Source organism: Patagioenas fasciata, chromosome 1 (assembly GCF_037038585.1).
Source record: "Patagioenas fasciata isolate bPatFas1 chromosome 1, bPatFas1.hap1, whole genome shotgun sequence".
NCBI classification, from domain to species: domain Eukaryota; kingdom Metazoa; phylum Chordata; class Aves; order Columbiformes; family Columbidae; genus Patagioenas; species Patagioenas fasciata.
Genome location: NC_092520.1, coordinates 110,269,580 through 110,288,920, shown reverse-complemented (window position 1 = coordinate 110,288,920; position 19,341 = coordinate 110,269,580). Strand labels below are relative to the sequence as shown.

General features: G+C 40.2%; 1 protein-coding gene and 1 long non-coding RNA gene across 2 annotated transcripts in view; one reads left to right on the top strand and one right to left on the bottom strand.

Moving 5' to 3' along the window:
• The window catches only part of VEGFD (vascular endothelial growth factor D), a 33,214-nt gene extending 20,182 nt beyond the window's left edge, over positions 1-13,032 (bottom strand). Inside the window, exon 1 of the mRNA XM_065862505.2 lies at positions 12,430-13,032. Within this exon, the coding sequence (XP_065718577.1) occupies positions 12,430-12,519 (90 nt within the window). The 5' untranslated portion in view covers positions 12,520-13,032. The remainder of the gene's footprint in view (positions 1-12,429) is intronic.
• Positions 11,504-15,959, top strand: LOC139828661 (uncharacterized). Its single transcript, XR_011740576.1, has 3 exons — positions 11,504-11,828; positions 12,269-12,372; positions 14,244-15,959. It is a non-coding gene; the product is annotated as an uncharacterized lncRNA (long non-coding RNA).
• The last annotated feature ends 3,382 nt before the right edge of the window (positions 15,960-19,341 follow it).

The following is a 19,341-nucleotide window of genomic DNA, read 5'->3' as shown; positions in this document are numbered from 1 at the left end:
TCCTAGCAATCTCAGATGCCAGAAAAACCCTGAAAGTAGTTAGCATTGGAAAGGAACAAGAGAAAAAGTGGTGATACATTCAGTGGCCTTTCCCATCTTGGAATCTGTCTTAATCAGACCCTGAGTTCATTACCCTGTTGATTTATGTTAGTCAAATATTTGACTTATTCATCATGTCATACAGATGCACAATCCTGCACATGGTCTGCACTGTTCAAACACAGCCCCTTCTTGAGAAATTAGTACTGGCCGTCTCCTATCAGAAGTTTGCACCTTTCCTCCCTGCTTGACAATCTTCAGGTTTTCTTGCCTAAAGAAAAGGACCCTCCCTTTTTCAAACTGATGCTTGAGTGAGTCAGCAGAACCCAAGTTTGCAGAACCCTTTTCTTTTCAGTGTTCCATTCTTTCCAGCCTGTCATAAATGGCCTTTGCATTAATACTGTGTTTGGCCCATTCAGGATGTCCTGAAGGTGCTTTGAATGATGGAGGAAATATGTGTGGAATTCAGTAGTAAAAGAAAAGCGCACTAAAGTTCTAAATTTATTTGAGGATCTATAGCACAAAGACATGCTTAGGACTCAAAATTAATTATTTTCAAAGCCACCAGTAAATATCATTATTTTTATTTAATAAAGCATATGCACAGTGAAAAATATTTTGTGTGCATATGAAGGCAAAAATAATGGTTGATCAAAATCCATATTTTGCTCAATCTGAGAAAACTTTTGCTTGCATTTTGCTCTGTACTCAAGCACACCCACATACCCAAGACAGACATCCTGAAAGATTACATAGATGATTACTTCCCTTAAGCCACAGCCTAACAGTCACTATCCACAATGGAACATAAGCCTCTGCTTAAAGCTAAACACATGTAAGAGCTCTTCTGAAAAGGAATGCTTTTCTGAGTTAGGGTCACAGATACTATTGTGGCAAACACTGCATAAATACCAATGGAAATCTTCAACATTATCACTGCATCTGGGGCCAGGACAAATGATTAAGGAACCTCTCAATAACCTTACACTTCTTTTTTTTATTATCTGTCCTTTCAGAAGTTAAGCAACAAAAAGAAGGTGACAGCTTTATGTTGCCAGGAAAAGCAGACTGTAGCTGCATAACACAAATTGATGATTCTTTTAATGCCATTGTTTCACAAACATGGCCAAGCAGGTTTAAGCTAAGTTCAAAATAAATCTTTCAAAATTAACCAGTCCGGGGGGTAGTTTTCATCACAAAGTGAGGGCTCTTGGATATCAACAAGAAGTACTGGCAGTATGTGAGGACATTTTGGACCTTTATGTGAAGGTGGTGTGCTTAATGCAGCAGTAGCACCTCAATTCAGTTCAAGGGGAGTCGTCCTGAAGACAAAGAATAAATGCAACCAGAACTGAATTTCCCCCCCTGCCTGAAGGCTATTCTCAGAACTAAAGCCAAACTCGTTTAAATATTCAATATATGATTCATCACCACAGGAATCACCAAGGAACTTTGACACTATGTATGCTACACTGGAAAATAACCTCCTTTCTTCTGCAGTGCATTTGCCAAGGTGTTTTTATGACAGTGCATCAGCTGGCCATTTTTATGGGCTCAACGTGCAGAGACGTGGTACCTACAGCTCCCTAACCCACAACAATGACTAAAAATAAAAATTAAAAAATCTTATCCTATGGATATCATTCATCTGACTGGACAGGAACTAGTTATTTGAGATGCCTGTTATAGTTAATGGAGAAAAATAGGTCCATTGGGTGCACATTCATCTAATTCTGAAGGCTTTTGGATAAACTGTGCCTCCAAACTGCCTCTTTCTATTGACACTAAAGGAGGAGTTGGCAGATCACTAGCTCAGCTGTAGTTAAGTGATCCAAATCCACCTCAACTGAGAGAAGTCAAATGAGATGAAATCTCCTCTCCTTATCCAAAGCACAGGTAATGTGCAGGGGACAGCAGTCAATTTTTCTCAGTTACACAAATATAAACAACCAGGATGTGTGACTCCACAGAGACCTGAAGGACCTGGGACTGGCTGAAGGCCAGAGAAGGAAAGCACTTCATTCCCTGTCTCAAAGCCATGGGGTAGCTGCCCAGCTGTGCTGTGGCTCACAGCACAGGCTGTGAACTGGTGTGGCCAGAGAACTGCAAGGGAGTTTCTGTGGAAGAGTTCTGTTCTCTCTTGACAGGAAAACAAGGTGGCTTCTGCCATTGTGAGGCCAACACAAAGATCTACATGGTGTCTGAAGGCCTTCTGTTTGACTATTTTTCTGGTGAAGATAACAAGCTTATGTGGAGTCTCTGCAGTAAGAGGAACTCCTTTTGAGGATTTTCATAATTACTAGTAGAATATTTAGCATTACTATGGCTCCTAGGAGTATGGTGTCAAGTACAAACACAAAATAAGATGACAGTCCCTAATCTGGCATCTACAGCCAAAGTAGAAAATGACAGAAAACACAGGAAGGCCTTAATCCAAAGGGACTACTGAAGAAATGCAGAAAATATTGCTCAGAGTGATGGGCCATGATTTTGAGATAGCAGAGGCTCAACCATTGCCAAATTTTATCATAACATATTTTGTCTATAATACAGAATCTTGTATCCTTGGGATGTTGCACAATGGGTAATACAATAGTAAGAGAATCTTCTGCAGTCTGAAAACATCAGGGTTGTAGGAATGACTTACTGCCTTATCAACACACAACTGCATCATCCTATAAACATCTAGCATGAGGCGTCTAACTTTACCACATGTCTGACACATACTAGTTTGCACTAATTTTATCATCACCATTGCATTTCATTTCTGAGGAGTGAAAGAACATCTACTTTTCAACAGCTCAAATAAAATCAGAATTTTGGTTCTCTGTCAGCTGTTAACTTCTGATACAAGAATTCCCATCCTTGACTGTATACCCTGTAGAAACATGATTATCTATGCATTATTAGTGTGCAAATAAGTTCTATTCTATTACTTAGAATAAAAGTTTAGGCTCTCTCAATGCGTTGCTTTCTCCAGTTACTTGATCATTACAGTTACAGTATTAACAACCTGGAGGGACATGTCACTTGTGGGAACAAGTTTAGGTCCTGTGAGGCAGATTTCCAGCTGTCACATTTTTAGTAGAGTGCTTTCTCCAGTGAGAATTGAAAGTGTACAGCTATATTGTCCAAGTATATAGCAAAAATATGCAACTGGGCTGAATTTTTTTTTTAAGAGGTTGAAAATGGCCTCAACACTCTTTTCCCAAATACAAAATCAGTAAGGACTGTGTTACAGTTGAGAAATCCTAGGGTTGCATCAGATAGTCAAGCCACAGTTTTGGAGCTTGGAGACAAAGTACCAGGGCAGCACTTTTGTTTTCCAAAGCCCCCTCAGAAAATTGATACCTTGATTTGCCTGCTAATATTTTCAGCTGTGCCCACTACTACAGTATTTCCTGCAACTCGCTGAAGGACAAGTCCATGTAACTGTCACCCCCAGAAATATCTGCGTGTCAGACATGCGTCTCCTGGCCGTAATACCCAGACAGCTGCTCCTGCTGTGCCTGCGGAAGAGGAAAGGGTGCTCTGAGTGGAAAACCTGAAGGTCACCTCTACTCTTGTCAGTGCTTGCTTGCTCAGATAAAGCTCAAGGACTGAAGAGCAGGCATTGGGAAAAAAAACTCTTGCTTTCCACACACATAGCCCAGGTGAGACCTCTTCCCTTTCTGCCCCAAGAGTTAAAGAGTATTGGCCTTGGCCATGCAGTCTCTCAGAAAAGGGTGACTGTAATCACACCACTTTACCCTGAAGTCCTGTGTGTCATGACTGCATAAAGCCCTGTTTTGTGAGAAGAGCAGTGGAGAATTACTGGAGCACAGAAAGAAAGACTGGCAGATAAGTTACTTGTGGGTTTGGGATGAACATAAAATGGTAAACCTAATAGTTTGACCAGATGTTGTATAAGGGGGCAGACAGGGAGATATTTATCTGAGACTGTCACATTTCTCACTGATACAGATGTGATGTTTGAGGACTTCTTTTGCTAAAGCATTGTCAGTACATTATCTTATCAAGATCCAAAACTGGAGGGGATGTAATTTCTAGACTGCTCCACCTCTGACATTCAGTGTGGCAAAAAGTTCCCTCCAGACTCCCTTCCTTGGTAGTCTGTCTCCTTGGGCTCCAGTCTTACCTTCAGGGAAGACAGGAGACTTAATTACCCCTTTCCTAAACTTAGTGGTCAAGATAATGATAAAACAGTTCCTACTTTAGCTGAAGATGATGTGTTTTCGCAAGTAAATCATAATAGCTACCCTATGGCTTCAAGAGAACAGCTGCTTTATGTTTTGAGTGGCCTTTTGAACTAGAATAGATCTTTGATGGTGCTACAGCAAACAAATCAGACCTCTTGCACTTCAGTAGCATGGTCACATTGTCAAAATCCTCAGAGATGAGACATTTTGGTTGCTGTATTCTTGGTTTGAATGAACCAAAATATTCAAAGTGAATAATTGAAAACATCAGAATTGTGCATGATTTTATGAAAGCAAGAGTCTCAGAATATTTCTTTTTCATATCCAGAGCAATCAGAGACTGAGTATATTTTATCAAAATACCTCTCTCAACTATATACTTTTATCCAGCTAGATCCTTACACCAAAATGAGGGCGGTTTTTGGTGAGTTTTTATTTGTTTGTTTGTTTGTTTCTATGTTGTTTTTTCCAGACAGTAAATATCTTGACAATCATCTACAACCCTTATTAAACAAATATTTCTTCCCACAACCAAGTGTTTTGGCTCTTATGGGAAACACCCTCACAGCAGCTAAAATGTGATTTTGAAGGTAACAACATTCACTATGTGTCATTTTTTTGGCAGTAATGGAAAAGACAGGCAGATAGAAGAAAAGCATAGGTCTGCTATGGTATAGAATTTTTTTCTGTTCAAGCCTAGTCACCTACTTTGAGAGATTTCCTTTAGGTCTCTCCTACAGTGATCGGGCAAAGTATATTTCTTCGGTCAGTGAAAGGACATAGATGGATTGTCATAAATATCCAGAGTGGTAACTCATTGATGTATCCCACATGCTACTGACAGCTTTGGCAGTCTCACAGTATGTTTTCTGAGCCTTTACTTGTATTCTTGTTTGTATTATCTTGTGGTGCTGCAATCTGTTCAGGCAGCTGTGATGCTCAGTGCAGAGCACAGCTAGAAACATCACACACCACTTACTTCATCATACACGTAGGTGCTAGTCTAACACTGTGACAGGGTACACGTGTCAAAAATAGCATACTATGTGTGTTTACAAAGACTGTTTCCAGACTGTAGTCACTTTCTTTTGATATTTGTCCATTCTTTGGAAGTCACAGGGGTTTGGACGGTGATTTTGAAGTGTCTGAGTTACAAGAGGCCTGAATGAAATTAGGCAACTATATATTCTTTCAGTACTTGAAGATATTTTTTAATGTGATGAAGGTTCCCTCAGTTAGTGCTTTAATGGGTTTCTGGGTTTGCCCCAAGACGCTTTAATGAAGGTTTTGGAAGTATGACTAGCCAATTGGACAGCCGGGTTTCAAAATGCCATTTCACAAAGTGAAACCGTTGCCAATACTGAATGAACTTATGTTACCCCAATCACATGCACACATTTTCCTGGAATTGTACTTTTTCTGAAGTAATATTTCCCTAGCAGTTCAGGAAAGTATCCTAATGTGGTTTCTGAGTCACATTGCTAATTAAAGTGAAAAGTTTTGCCTGTTTGTATGGCACATTCTCTATGTGCAACATGACATATGATACAGCAACATGATGCAACTTTTTTGCAATTCAACACGACTCAAACAGAATTCACTCCCCAGCTGCATGCAAATAGTGAGAATGAATTCTCAGAACTAAGCCAGCATGCTTCCCATCTGAAAGCACAGCTCAAAGCCATCCTGATATCCTGACAATAAGGAGAGCAGTCACCACTTTGCAAACCCATGTGTAACACACACTGGATTGTCAAATCCCATGTGTTCAACTGCATGTCTATTGTACTCAGTGTGACGCTACTGAAGTGGCAAGGACCCTAGATGGCGTTCTACCTCTAGCTGAGTGGTCACACTCTTTGGGGAAAATAGAAAAAAAAAATGCAGGTGTCCTTCAGGAAGCTGAATTTTTCCTAATGTGAGTAAACTAAAATACCCTGCTCAATTATTCTGCTATTAATTGATACAGGTATAATTATTTCACAAGGACATCAAAGGAAAAACAAATTCTGCTTGGTCTTCCCATGGGCAAATGGGGTCTCTTGCAGCTGTAGTGGGGGCACTTTGCACTTTGTCCCCATTCCCTAAATCCCAACAAGAACTATGAAGATTTCCAAAACATGCTGGTGAGGTAGGGAACAGACAGAGAAGTAGATAAGGGATCAGCACATAGTGGGAGAAATAGGGAATTCCTGAGGAATAAGGGTTTCTTTAGGAAAGGCATAATGTTGAGTTTACTTCACTGCAGCAAAATATCTTGGGGCAACCCCCCACCAGCAAAGCTTGGGACTACATCTCAAAGCCAAGCTCAAGAAACAGCAATGGCCAGTTTTGTGACTGAGCTTACTCGCCCTGAGAGAAAGGTCTAAAAGAAAGATCCCATTCATTTAGTGGTAACTACAAAAACTACTGTACAAGGGTTTTAATGGAAATAAGAATAAATTAGTTACCACCTACAATAACTGTACCTTACATATTTTTCCCAAATTGGTATGGTGTCCATAGGAGATAAGACACAAGTGAACCTTACTCAGCTCTAGTCTGGAGTAGGGACAGCAGTGATCAGAACAAAATTTGCAGACACAACAGCAGAGGTCTCACAAGCCAGAGGCTGCACCAGTTTTGTTGGTTTTGGTTTGGGTTTTTTTCACATTTTCAAGCAGGCTGTTTCTCTCTTTGCCTCCTGTGGGAGCCTGCATCAATACCACCGCATCAGTGGTTAGAAACGACGCGAATGCCTGTGAGGGAGAAAGCACAAGTGGGAACATACAGCAGAAACCAGCAACACTTGCTAAGCCTGAGCTGATTGCTTGTTTTGGTTGCCTTGTGACCACAAATTAACAGAAAGTTGCTCCACTTGCCCTCTGAACCTGCCTTCCTGCCTTCCTTTGGTTTGACAGAGTTTCAGATGTAAGCCACGACTCATGTCAAAGTTAAATTAGCACTGTCTTCATTTCAAACAGCTGACTAACAGAATGGATTTCTCAAATGCTGCATCTGATTAATCTGAACAGCCTCATGTACTTTTCAGATCTCTGCTCTATCCTCAGACATTACAGCCATAGCTGAGATGGATAGGACTGAAACAGCAGCTGGGAGGGAATTTTTTGCTGTTTCTCATGAGAGAGAACTGCTCTTGATAAAGTAGCAGTGAGTTACTAGTTTCCTTTCCAAATTGATAAGAGCCAAGGACGGATGCCATTTGGTACGGCAACAACACAGAATTATTCTCTTATCCTTCACTGTACCTTGTCAAAGCAGTAGCAGATAAGTCAGAACAAGCTGGCTTTCCTCACAGCCTCCCTGATAGCTTTGCACTCCTGAAGGAAAAAATCATTTCTGCAGGAGTGCAGCAAGTACATTTTCACATGTTTTTAGCTTATCATGCCTATCAGAGATGGCAATCACTGAGAAACAAAAGCAGTAGTGACAAAGCTGGGCTAATAAAACACTTCTGAAAACCACAATTTCATAATCTTTATTTAAAAGAGTTTGCTAACTTTGAAAGGAAGCTGGATGTGAGGATGAAAAGCCTTGTTTAAACAAATTGTTTCCAACAACCTTTAGAGTTGTTTTTTCTAGCTGTTGAGCAGTTTGCTTTACTTTCAGGGGTTGATTTGAGGAAGATAACCCATGAGACAGAAGATTTGTTAGAATCTCTCTTTTCTAGAAACTGAGCAACATTTGCAAACAGTTATTAGAGAGCTGTGTAGAGCTGTCTGAAAAACGGTGCCAGTGGTAATTACAGAGACAAAATCCTATGTACTGCTCTGCTGCTCAGGTTTCTTTGCAGAGCTCTGTTTTGATTGTGCAGACAGACAGACTGCAGCTGGCTCTGGGAAGTGAGAGATGCAAAGAGCCTCCTGATTCCTTCTGTTCATGGTGTGATGGCTCTTTGGTATTTTCATGCCTTCCCAAGGGCAAGATATTCTCCACTTAGGTGGTCCAGAGCCTGGGGTCGTCGGGAAGTGCTGTTTCACCTGTGGGCAAGGACTGTACCAGCTGTGTTTGGAAAGTGGCTTCCACCTCTGTCCAGCTCACAGTGGCCATACGAGATTGTTGAATCTAAGAAGATCTGTTAGGGTAAAAATGACTAATCAAGGCTGTATCAATGTTTTGTGGAGAAGTACAAAAGGTCTAGCTGCGGAAATGTAGTGTATGTAACAGAGAGCAGCCATATTTACCTCCCGAGCTAAGCATATCCAACCCCTCGGTCAGAAAGCAGATTTCTAGTTCAATGATACTCCTCAGGCCTATTGACTGTGTGTTTCACTCTAATGAACCAAAGGAGGGTTCACCATGGGAAGAAGACCTCTACAAAAAGAAAATGCTACAAGTCAGTTATAATTTGGGCATTACCAATTACCCCTTTCTCTCGCCTTCCCCCTAACGCTGTATTAATAACATAAGGGCAGAATAGGGCAGGGAGTGCTGGGACTTGAATTCTCAGAGGTCAAGACCATGCAGCCTCATTAGAGAGGCAATTTTAGTGTTGGAAGGTAGAAGCAGCTTTGACAGGTCATTGGCTTTTCTTGGCAAAAAAATCACCTCGGCTCTGATGAATGTAAGACATAGCTCTTTGCATCTAATTTTAAAATGCTGGAAAAAGTAGCCTATGCCTGTCATTGCTCTAGGAGAGAAAAATGTGTGGGGGAGAGACAGGAAAAGAGACAGCGAAGTTTGTGGTTCTCTAGCTGAGTGGTTCCAAAACATAAGAGACTGTCAGGATAAAACTTCAACATGGAATTTTTTAAGCATTTCCTGATGAAAAAGGGGAAAAAAGAAAAAAAAAAAGGCATAATACTCAGTCTTCAGAAAAACCATGTGGAAATCTGGTTGTTCACTAAGGACTTCATATGTCAGGCTAGTAGCCTGGACCAAGCAAGGGGTGTGTGAGGCAGAGGGCTTGCCGCCAACCTTGACGTGAGTTCAGCTCAGAAGCCCTGCCCGACACCTGCGCAGCTGCACTCTCCCAGTCAGAGGCTGCCCACCGATTCCCATCATGAGACTGTTTTCCAGTTGTTTATAATTCTGCCAGACATCAGATGTTCAGGCTGAAACTTTCCACACCAGATGTCTGCCTCGAAACAATTTTCATTTTCTTTTTTTTTGGGGGGGTTGTCTATCAAAATGGTTTGACCACACTTAAGGATGAAGCTCCTTCTTTGTCCATGTAAAAACATTTTCTGGCAATCTCATCTTTGCAAATGTCTGGCGTTTCTCTGCTGTGGATCACAGATGTGAGGTTTTGACACCTGACGAAGTTTTGTTGGCCCAGATGTATCTACGGCTATCTCTGCAAACATAAAAACCTCTGAGAGCAACAACAGAGATTCACCAGGGTTTAGCAGCTAGATGCTCAGCAAATGGGGTCTGTGCTGACCCCACTCCATTCAGGAGCAAAGCTGGAGATGGGGCCATTGCTGGTCCAGCCCATGGGTCTGAGAGCAGAGGACTTGCCCTTCCTCTCCCTCAGGCCACAGACATTGGGCAACCAGGTAAGGTAAGCTGCCAGATTTTCCTGTTGAAGGGGAAGAAGATGAACACTGATGGAAGAGGGCAAGACCTGGCCAAGGAGGCTGAGAGCACCTGAGGAGACCAGAACTGAAAACTGGAGTCAGGAAAAGGAAAGCTGAGAAGTTGTGGCCACAGAGACAGAGCAAGAAGCTAGGGATGGTCAGATGTGACTGGAAAGCAAAAGGGTCCAGTAGGGCTGTCTCTGAGGAACTGGGACAGACCGTCTGAGGGAGAAGAAAGACATCCCCCCCAAGAAGGACGCAAGTGGGATGGAGGGCGGCACACAGAGAGCTTGAATGGGAGACCTATAGAGACACTGGAACTCTGAGTCCTGGGGGTGAGGGAAAACCAGTCAAATGCTAGGACTGGAACAGGTCAAGAATGGAGAGAGGAAGGAGGGGCTCGGACTGATGGGCAGGGGACAACTGGCCTTGATGTGCACATAGGGAGAAAAAGGACTCCTGTACCCAGAAGTGGATGATGTTTTGAAAGGGTTGGAAAAAGCCAAACACAACGGAGCTACTCAGTGAACCACGGTAGCTTGTATATAAGATTTTTAATGTTCTCAGCATTAATTAGCATATTTCCAGAAGAGGAAAATTTAAATCCTGACACTGACACCAGCTGATGGTTTAAACCATCCACAGGTTTAAAACATCAAGTGTCCTGGGCAGAGCTCAGATACTTGAACTCATATAACAGGGGCAGAGCAGGCTGCTGGTGGTGAATCCTTCTTGGGCCAACTTAATTGCGCATTTCCTGCAACCCAACCTCATAGTTTTTATCCAGACAATATGGCCATTAATCTTAAAGAACTTTTTAAAAAAATAAGGTACGGTAGATAAATGCAATGCATCATTTCTGTGTTCTGCAAATTCAAATTGGTGCAATTGGCAAGAGTAGGCATAACCATCTGTATCATTAAACACTGTCACATGAAGGACTTTCTGTGGGGTATATCTACATACATACACAGATAAAAGCCCACAGGTTATGGATGCCAAAACAACCCAGAAATCTAACATACATGTGAAACATTAAAAGAAAAATTGTCAACAGCCTAGCCAAAAGTCTCTACACAGAAAGAGCCATAACAAGTGGAAAAAGTATTTTCTTTGTGACAATCAGTGGCCAATGTATATGAAACATGCTTTTTAGTGTGATCTACATGATACCTTCAGGATATTCTTGGAAACTAGCAGTGATTGGTTATTGTATACAATACTCCATGGCTGGGCTGACTTCTTGAGAGTGGTAGCCAAATTACAATGGAAACAATTATAGATGTACAGATATTGGACAGATAATGCTATCACAGTGAATAATCTATAAACCAGTTTAAATTAGCAAGAAGAGCTCTCACATTTATTCCATGCAAAGTGGATATGGTTTCAAAATTTAGTTAGTCTTTTAATTAAGACTAACTAGTGGTTTACTATTATGCTGAATAAACTTGTATCCCATGTGAGAACAGAATCATCATCTCTGCCAATTATGCAATGGTTAGTATTCTATATTAGAAAGCACTTTCTGATTTAAATAAAGTAAGAAACATGTAAGAAACCAGTGATTTGTCATGCAGCTCATAAAGGTAATATATACAAGACTGATTATGCTGGTCTTAATGCCTTCAAAGCACTGATTGCTGAGGTTGTAAATTAAAAGCCTGTGAATGGTGAGCAGGCAAAGGGGTTGGTCATTAGTTATTCTGAGGCACACATCGCTCACTACTGCTGCCTTCTTGTGCTGGCAACAGCAGTCTGCAATTAAGCACAGAACTTAGCATTTCTTTGCTAAAACATAGGTCAACGTGCTTTGCAGTTCACAGACCAGTGTGTGGTCATTTCTTGCAAGCAGGAGGTTTTCTGAACTGAAAACAAAAGCATTAGCTTGTTTTGCTCTGTTAGTGAAAAACAAATAATTTGTTCTGGACCACACACTGAATTAATCATTTTTGGGAACACTTCACATGTAGAAACTTGTTCCAGTTTTTGTTCTGATTTTTCTAAATTGTTGTTCTGGATGTTCTCACATTGTCACAGAAAGTCAGATCTGAAAAATCCTACTTTCAAGGTGAGGTTTCAGCTTAAGTTTTGTTGCATGTACTATATTCAAAAGAAAGGTTAATTTGCAGGCAATGTGCTCTGTTGTTACTAACTGCTGTTTATTTTAAAGTCCTGGATAATATCTCCTAATTAAAAAAAAAAAAAAAATAGAAAAACATTTCTCTGATTTCTAGCAAACAAGTGAACAACTGATGAACACGTGTTTTTTTGGGAAAAATTTTCAATACTAGGATACTAACGCCTGCAACTCTAAATACCTGAAATTAAAAACTGTATTTAACAACTATTCTAAATGCTCTGACTTGCATTTTTGTTTAGATTTTGTTTTTATTTTGCATGCATTACAATAAAAGTTTCACTTAAGGGCAAAGTGTACAAGTACCTAATAAAAACTAGTAAAAAGGTATAAAATATTAAACAGCAACTATGGATTTAACTTCTTTATAGATTATCCTTTCTTCTACGGCTGCTAAAGATCTGTGCAACTGAACCATCACAAAATAAACACAAACACCAAACCAGCAAAAAGACCACCACCTTGCACATGAAACGTATGTAATTCTGGCAATTTGAATTATTAAGAATGACAACAAATAAAGATCACCTACCTTCATAGATCCATTCTCATAGTCAGATCCTTGCAAGAGATGTAGAAAAGAAACTATGAAAATATTCACAGTTGTCCACGGTTTGTACATTCTGATGTTTAAAATCCACAGGTTGCTATGCAGTCGTCGTCATATAGCTAGAGGTGTCTGTTTCAAAATGCATTTCTCTATCAGCAATACAGAAAAGCTTCCAGGATTTCTCTTATAAACTCACAGAGAATTCCAACATAAGACAGTAAATATCTGGCTCTTTATTGCTCAAGATAATTGTGAGTCCATCTAGAGAATATAATTTCTTAGAGCAGGTTTTAGATACATTTGGAAGAAAATCATGATAAGGATTTAAATAGATGTGTATCTGTATATATACAGGTATGGATTCCAGTTAATTAAGTTAATGTATCTTCCATCAAGAGACAAAGAGGCATTCAAAATCCATCTGTAGTGCAGAAATTGTGAGAAATCTGCTCTATTCTGTGCTCTGTGTTACAGCAGCCTTTTAAGATGGTAGTGTAATGGCCAATGTTTTGAGCTTGAGAGCTGTAATCCAACTCTGTATTAAAACTTTTTTCACAGCCTTCATGGAAGCTTGCAGAAGCATGTGTCTTAAATCTGATACAGACTTTGGCAGTAACACAGTCAAATTTTGGCTCTAATCCCATTTTGTCCCTACCAATAGCATAGCAGTTTTTAAACTAACTGATGCAATCTAGACTCCCATTATTTTGAAGAAGATTACCTGAAACATGAAACTTCAGCACACGCTCTTCCACGGCACACATATTTTAGGTTACTTCTTTTAAAATAAAAAAAAAAAAAAGAGAGAGAGGGAGAAGGAAGGGAAAGAAAAGAAAAACACTTTCTTTAATGCATTCTATTTTATGTAGTGTAGGGTTTTCTGAATAGATTTGAAAAAGGAAAGCTAAGAGCTATCTTTGACAGGGAATGGGATTTTGATTTTTTTAATGAAAGCTCATGAGGCTACATTATTTCTGCCCCAAGATGTGCATGCATTTTCATTGTTTATTTCCACTGTATATTTTCATTTGGTTTAAAATCAAAACAGAGATCTAACATTTAAAATTACAAAATAGACAAAAGCTCTGATAATTATGCATGTCAAATATGTATTGCTGTACTCATATAATATATATTGTGTTCAGGAGAGTAGTTCCACTCTTACATGGCTCAGGGCCTGCAAAATCAGACTCTATAGTTGTTAACATAAAACAGACACATTTCAGAGCACTGGCTTCTTACATCTGATGTCCAAGCAGTAGCTCTCTTAAATACAAGTCACACTTCTGTAACTATCATGAGTTTGTATGATTTCTTCTTAAGTATTCATGACAAATGGACATTAGAGAGAAAATTATTTTAATCCAGTCTTTCCAGCTGTTGTCAGTTAACTGAGTCATTACACTTTAAAAACAAATGTAACTGTATTCTTTTTAGCTTCATCATGTTTTGTGAAAGCATTCTATTTCTCATTTTTTGGTTTCCTCCCTCACTCACACCGTACCAGTTCATACAAGGACAGCAGGAATTTCACCTTTTCAAAGTGGATGTGAAAAAGCTCCTTTCTCTGTGTACCTGCTTCTTCCCCCGATACCTTCCCTACATGCAGGTGGCCAGTGATATTCACGCAAATCCACAGGTCCCACACTACAAGGGACATTCTGTGTCTGTACTGTAGTTTACCTTTAAAATACTTTAACTGTATCATTCATAATTTTAAATTAAACCTATTATCTAATGCTTCTTTGCAGCCACCTTCACCTCATTTAATGTCTCCCTTTCCTTCCTGATACTAGCATACATCTACTTGTGGGAATTGAAAGCCTCCTAAACTGAGTACTTCTCAGCCTCAGATGTACTGCTTCAGCATAAGGGAATCAAACCAAAAATAATCACTGTGCTCTCAGGACTGCATGATAAATACTTTCTATTGACCTGTAGGTGACTGGAGGGATGTACCTGACCATCAATATATCTAATTCGTGGGATCATTATTTGAAAGACAAATCTAGATTCACAAAACAAGCACTAAAGCCTTGTGAGTGGGATACTTATCCAACCTCTCTCCAGCACAGTTTGGGGATGAACTGCTCTGTTCCTCTGGAAGGGCTAATGCAAACTTTCACCTGCCAGACCAGGAAGCTGGAACAATCCTTTCTTCCCTCCATCCATCAGGCAGGCTGCTTCTGTCCATCTCACAAGCACCACTTCTGCACTTCATGAGTTGGCAGAAGCAAAGGAAAGCCCAGGAGTGTCACTGAGGTTTTAAATACCCAACATGGAATTTCTCCCATCAGCCCAGCAAGCATTTAACTGCTTACACAAAGCAAAACAGCTTCTCTGAGGAGAGTGAAAAGCACTGTGGTGGGATGTTCTGCAAATCAGCAAGGAAGGCAGGTTGCTAAGAACAAGAACATAGCTCAGGTCTCTGCTATAAATCAAGAAGGAAAACAATTCAAACCCAAGGGGTCTCAGCCTCATAGTGAGGGTGTTGATTGTATTTCTGCCCTTGAAAGACCCATACTTAAGGGACTTTTAGCAATACTGGACTAACAAAGCAAGGCTGTTTGTTTTGGACATGTTGGAAGCAAAACACCTCAGTAATATTCTGTGTGTATTTTAGTTCATCACTGTTACGTACCAATACCAAATTCAACTCTGAATTGCGAACACATTTGGAAAGACCAAATTTACTTCTTTCCTGAGGCAAACCATTCATCAGAAACTCCACCCACATCTGGCTTCAGTGGGATTTTTTGGCAGGAAGGCTGAACTGACCCTCAGGCACAGAATCAAACTTGTTAACAATAGCAAGTTAGATGCTGCCGCAGAAGACAAGAAATACCTAGTCTCTGCCTTAGGATTGAAACACAAAAACTTAGCAAAGAGAGAAAAAAACCCTTTTGTTAACGGCAGTGAACTTTAAATGTACCTGAAAGTTGTTGATGAAAGCAAAGCCAAAGGAAGATAAATCGGTTGGTAGGACAGCAGAGCAAGTCTGATGACGGACCTTGGGGAAAAAGCTTATTTTCACCATCTGCACCACTGGCCACATCCCCTTCCTTATTGCTCTCTTCTCTACCCTCCAATTCAGTATACAAATTGGTGCTCTCTCCAGCATTATCGCAACCCTGCTCCTCCCCCAGCTTTCTTACCATTTTTCATGCTCAAAGCTACTCTGAGAACAATTTAAATGCTTTTACAATGGAGCTGAAAACTCAGAAGTATGTTGAGATTATACGTGCAGGCTACCTGCAACAGCAGTAAACAGACTTGCTTGTCTGACCAGACACTGCCTAGGGCTATGCCCTGTGTTTTCAGTTAATATCTGAACGCAATACATGTGCGTATAACAATACTCACATTCTAGTTTCTTGTTTTATCTCAGTTTGCTATTGTAGAACCACCTGCTCAGGTCTGTGCATGGTTTAGATTTCTATATTTTTTTTTTAATTTAGCACTGTACAAAAAAGTACTTGAATAAAATTTTCATGACCATTTATATGACTCTACTTTTGTAGCTGAATAAGTAGCTCCATTGGCATCAGCAAGGCTAAATACTGTTAAATGAAATAAGAATTCAAACATTTTTGTCATCTTTGGGTGAGCAGCTCATAGATAAATATTGTGGCAATGTCAGCTCTTTGCAAGAGGATAAATTACTTGGTTTAGTTAAGCCTGTTTCAAATATTGATCAACATCAATGTCCCAAATGGATGAACAATATGACTTGAAAGAAGCTGAAATCTATTTATCTGCAAGTGTTATGTATAATGTGTTCAATATTATTTTAAGCATATTAGTCTTTATTCCAAAGTAAGAGTCTCACATACATTGGACAGGAACCCTGATTCAGTGATTCCCATACTATGTTTTTTGTGATGGAAAAGAAAATATAAAAGAACCAGAATCTAGTAGATATCCCTAAGAACAGGTTAATCGTATTTTCCTAGTATTTTCCGCTGATTTTTATTATAAAATACACAGACCAAGTACAGCTTATTTACCAGAACTGCCAATCACTTTGCTTTTCAGGTTCTGTGCTTGAGCTTCACAGCAAATAAAGAGAAAAAAGGTCAGTACAGATGACTAGAACTAAAAAATTAGCACTATATTTACCTTATGCATTTCTTGGTTGCATACACACCCAAAGAACAGAAGAATTTCTTGACAGTGTTGAACAAATACTATTCTTCAAACTGAAATTCTTTAAGGTGAGACAATAAATTCCTTCAGTTATCTGAAAATAGCTTACACCCACAGATAGGTCCAGACTAGTGTCACTATTTGCCAGACAAAACTGAAAGGAAAACACCTCAAACAAAAAACATCTTCATTTGGAGAAATGTAACAAAATACAAAAGGAAGATATTTCAGACCATTTAACACAAGGGTAAGTCATAAATCAATAGAACTACTCAGATTATGGAAGGTTTGTGAAGATATGCCTTAAATAAACTCCAATTAAATTTATCAGTCCCAGATTGCAAAGTTGAAATTGGAGATCAATAAAGGTCATTCATTGTCTTTACTTCAAATAAAGGATTGTTTCACCAGATACTTCGCACTTGAGAACCCTGCACAGTTTCAAATTCAGCATGGTGCAGTGTTCAGGGAAATAACATAATTCCCAAAGAGGGTCATTAAGTAAGCATTTGTAAGATGATTCTATGAGCAAATCTGTACATTTCCTCCAAGTAATCAACACACAGAGGAACTTTTGTTTTCTTGAAATTACATAGAAAAAGAAAAATTGGGTGAATTATGTCAAATATTGCAAAGAATCTAACTTAGATTTAATAAGACACTCATGACACAGCCACTACATGGCAATTTGAGGCCACTCAGTACACATTATTAAATTAATTATGAAGTAATTGTTAAATTAAAAAATATTTTTTTAAGTAAAGCAACATTTAGTATAATGGCTACTGGCATCAGAAATTTTTGTTAAACAGCAGAATGCTTGAAACATCACGTTAAGTGATGCAAAATCCAATGTCCAGATTCTGCAGGGTCTCAAATTGAGCGTGTGACAAGACTCTCCCAAAGCTCTGCTGGTAGAGTGATGGAGACAGCACCAACCAGCCATCCCCAGAGCCAGGCCTCACGCCAGCCAGAATGCTGTTTCATCTTGTAAGGTTACACTCTAGTAACCCTTAGGTTACCCTAATTGCCTACTTGCTGCAGCAAACCTAGAGCTCTGTGCAGGCTGAAAAACCTGCCTAAGAAGCTGAGCAACCCAACTGGGTGCTGTGCCTCTACTGTGCTCTGGTCTGCAGTGGCTAAACTGCTATCCATACCTCGATCTAGCCAGTTAAAAGCGCACTAGGGATTGTCTACACAACCTAGAAACACACCCTTGGCCAAAGGGCAGGCACACTCTTAGCTTTAGTAAATACAAACCACAATCTCCACCAGTTCGGCTCTCAGCCACGCCATGTTGGGGCCCAGCCCAGAGGAGGGGCACTGTCAGCAAAAGGCAGACAAAAATCACAAACATTTTTGGTTTGATTTACAATGGAAGAACACACTTTTGAACTGCTCTATCTTTGAAAGGCTCTGCGCCAACCTCATGGAGACCACAGCTGCCTTGTTACTCTTCTGTAGTTCACATTTGTAATAGCTCGTGCAAGGAAAGATGGAAAACCACTGTGGGGTTGGCTGCTGTGCTGAGTGACAGCTTTAGCTAGCCTGTGTATGAAAAAATTGGTGTTTCTGTGGTTTCAGTGCTTCCTTTGCATCTGTTTATGTAGCTCCAACTTCTGAGGAGCTGAATCTACGTTGCCTCTGATCCATAGAGCAAGACCTTTCTCTAGTTTCCTGTAATTCATATTTATCTACAACAATAGGAGCTCTATGTCTGCTTGTCTTCACATCCATCTGTGTTTACATAACCATTAATGAGGGTAGAACTGGAATGATAATCAAACTTTAATTACAAATGCATGTAATAGCATTCACAAGTCTTTATTTCACTTGAGACTTCTATAAGTCCTCACTTTCCACAAATAAATGAGGCAAGATGAACAGAAAGATAAAAAATGTCTCAGACCTAAGGAGAAGGAAGGGAAAGAAAAAAAGGGCGAGGGAGGGAGGGAGGGAGGGAGGGAGGGAGGGAGGGAGGGAGGGAGGGGAGGGAAGGGGGAGAGGAAGGGGGGGGAAGGGGAAGGGGAAGGGGAAGGGGAAGGGGAAGGGGAAGGGGAAGGGGAAGGGGAAGGGGAAGGGGAAGGGGAGGGAGAAGAAGGAGGGAGAAGGGGAGCTCTGACCAAGGAGCAGATGCCATCCTTCACACCTATTCCTATAGCAAGGGCCTTGTCTCCAGACTGTGAAACACTGGCTTGCTGCTGTTTAAGTATATCTGAAGATCAGTACATGCCAGAATCAGATGTCTGAAAGAGCTTACAAAGCGAAGGAAGGAAGCAGATACCAAGAGAATGGATTCAACATCAACACTTCAATGTCTGCATTCAATCCAACACTTCATCCTCTGGTACTATACAGTAAGCAAGGGAGGTGTAATTGCAAAGCACAGTGAGTATCAAGACTGCAGAAGCCTGAACATGTTGCCAGCAAAACAGATAAACTTGTGGGTGATTATAAAGGAGAAAATGACAATAGGTTCTCATTTTCTCCAGTATACATGGCACTGTTGCTAAATCACCGTGGGACTTAAGGGTACGTGCAGCTTGAACCAACATGTATAATTGAATAGACTTTTCGTATATTATGCACATCAAGACTGAATTTCTCAAGAGTAAGATGTGACTGCAAATGACATCAACACCCTTAACCTGGAAATCTCTGGGCAACATTTTGAGCAAGTAAAAGAGCCTTATTTGTTCCTACTGTACACTAGGAACACTTCTATCCTCCTGCTGCTGAGGACAAGGT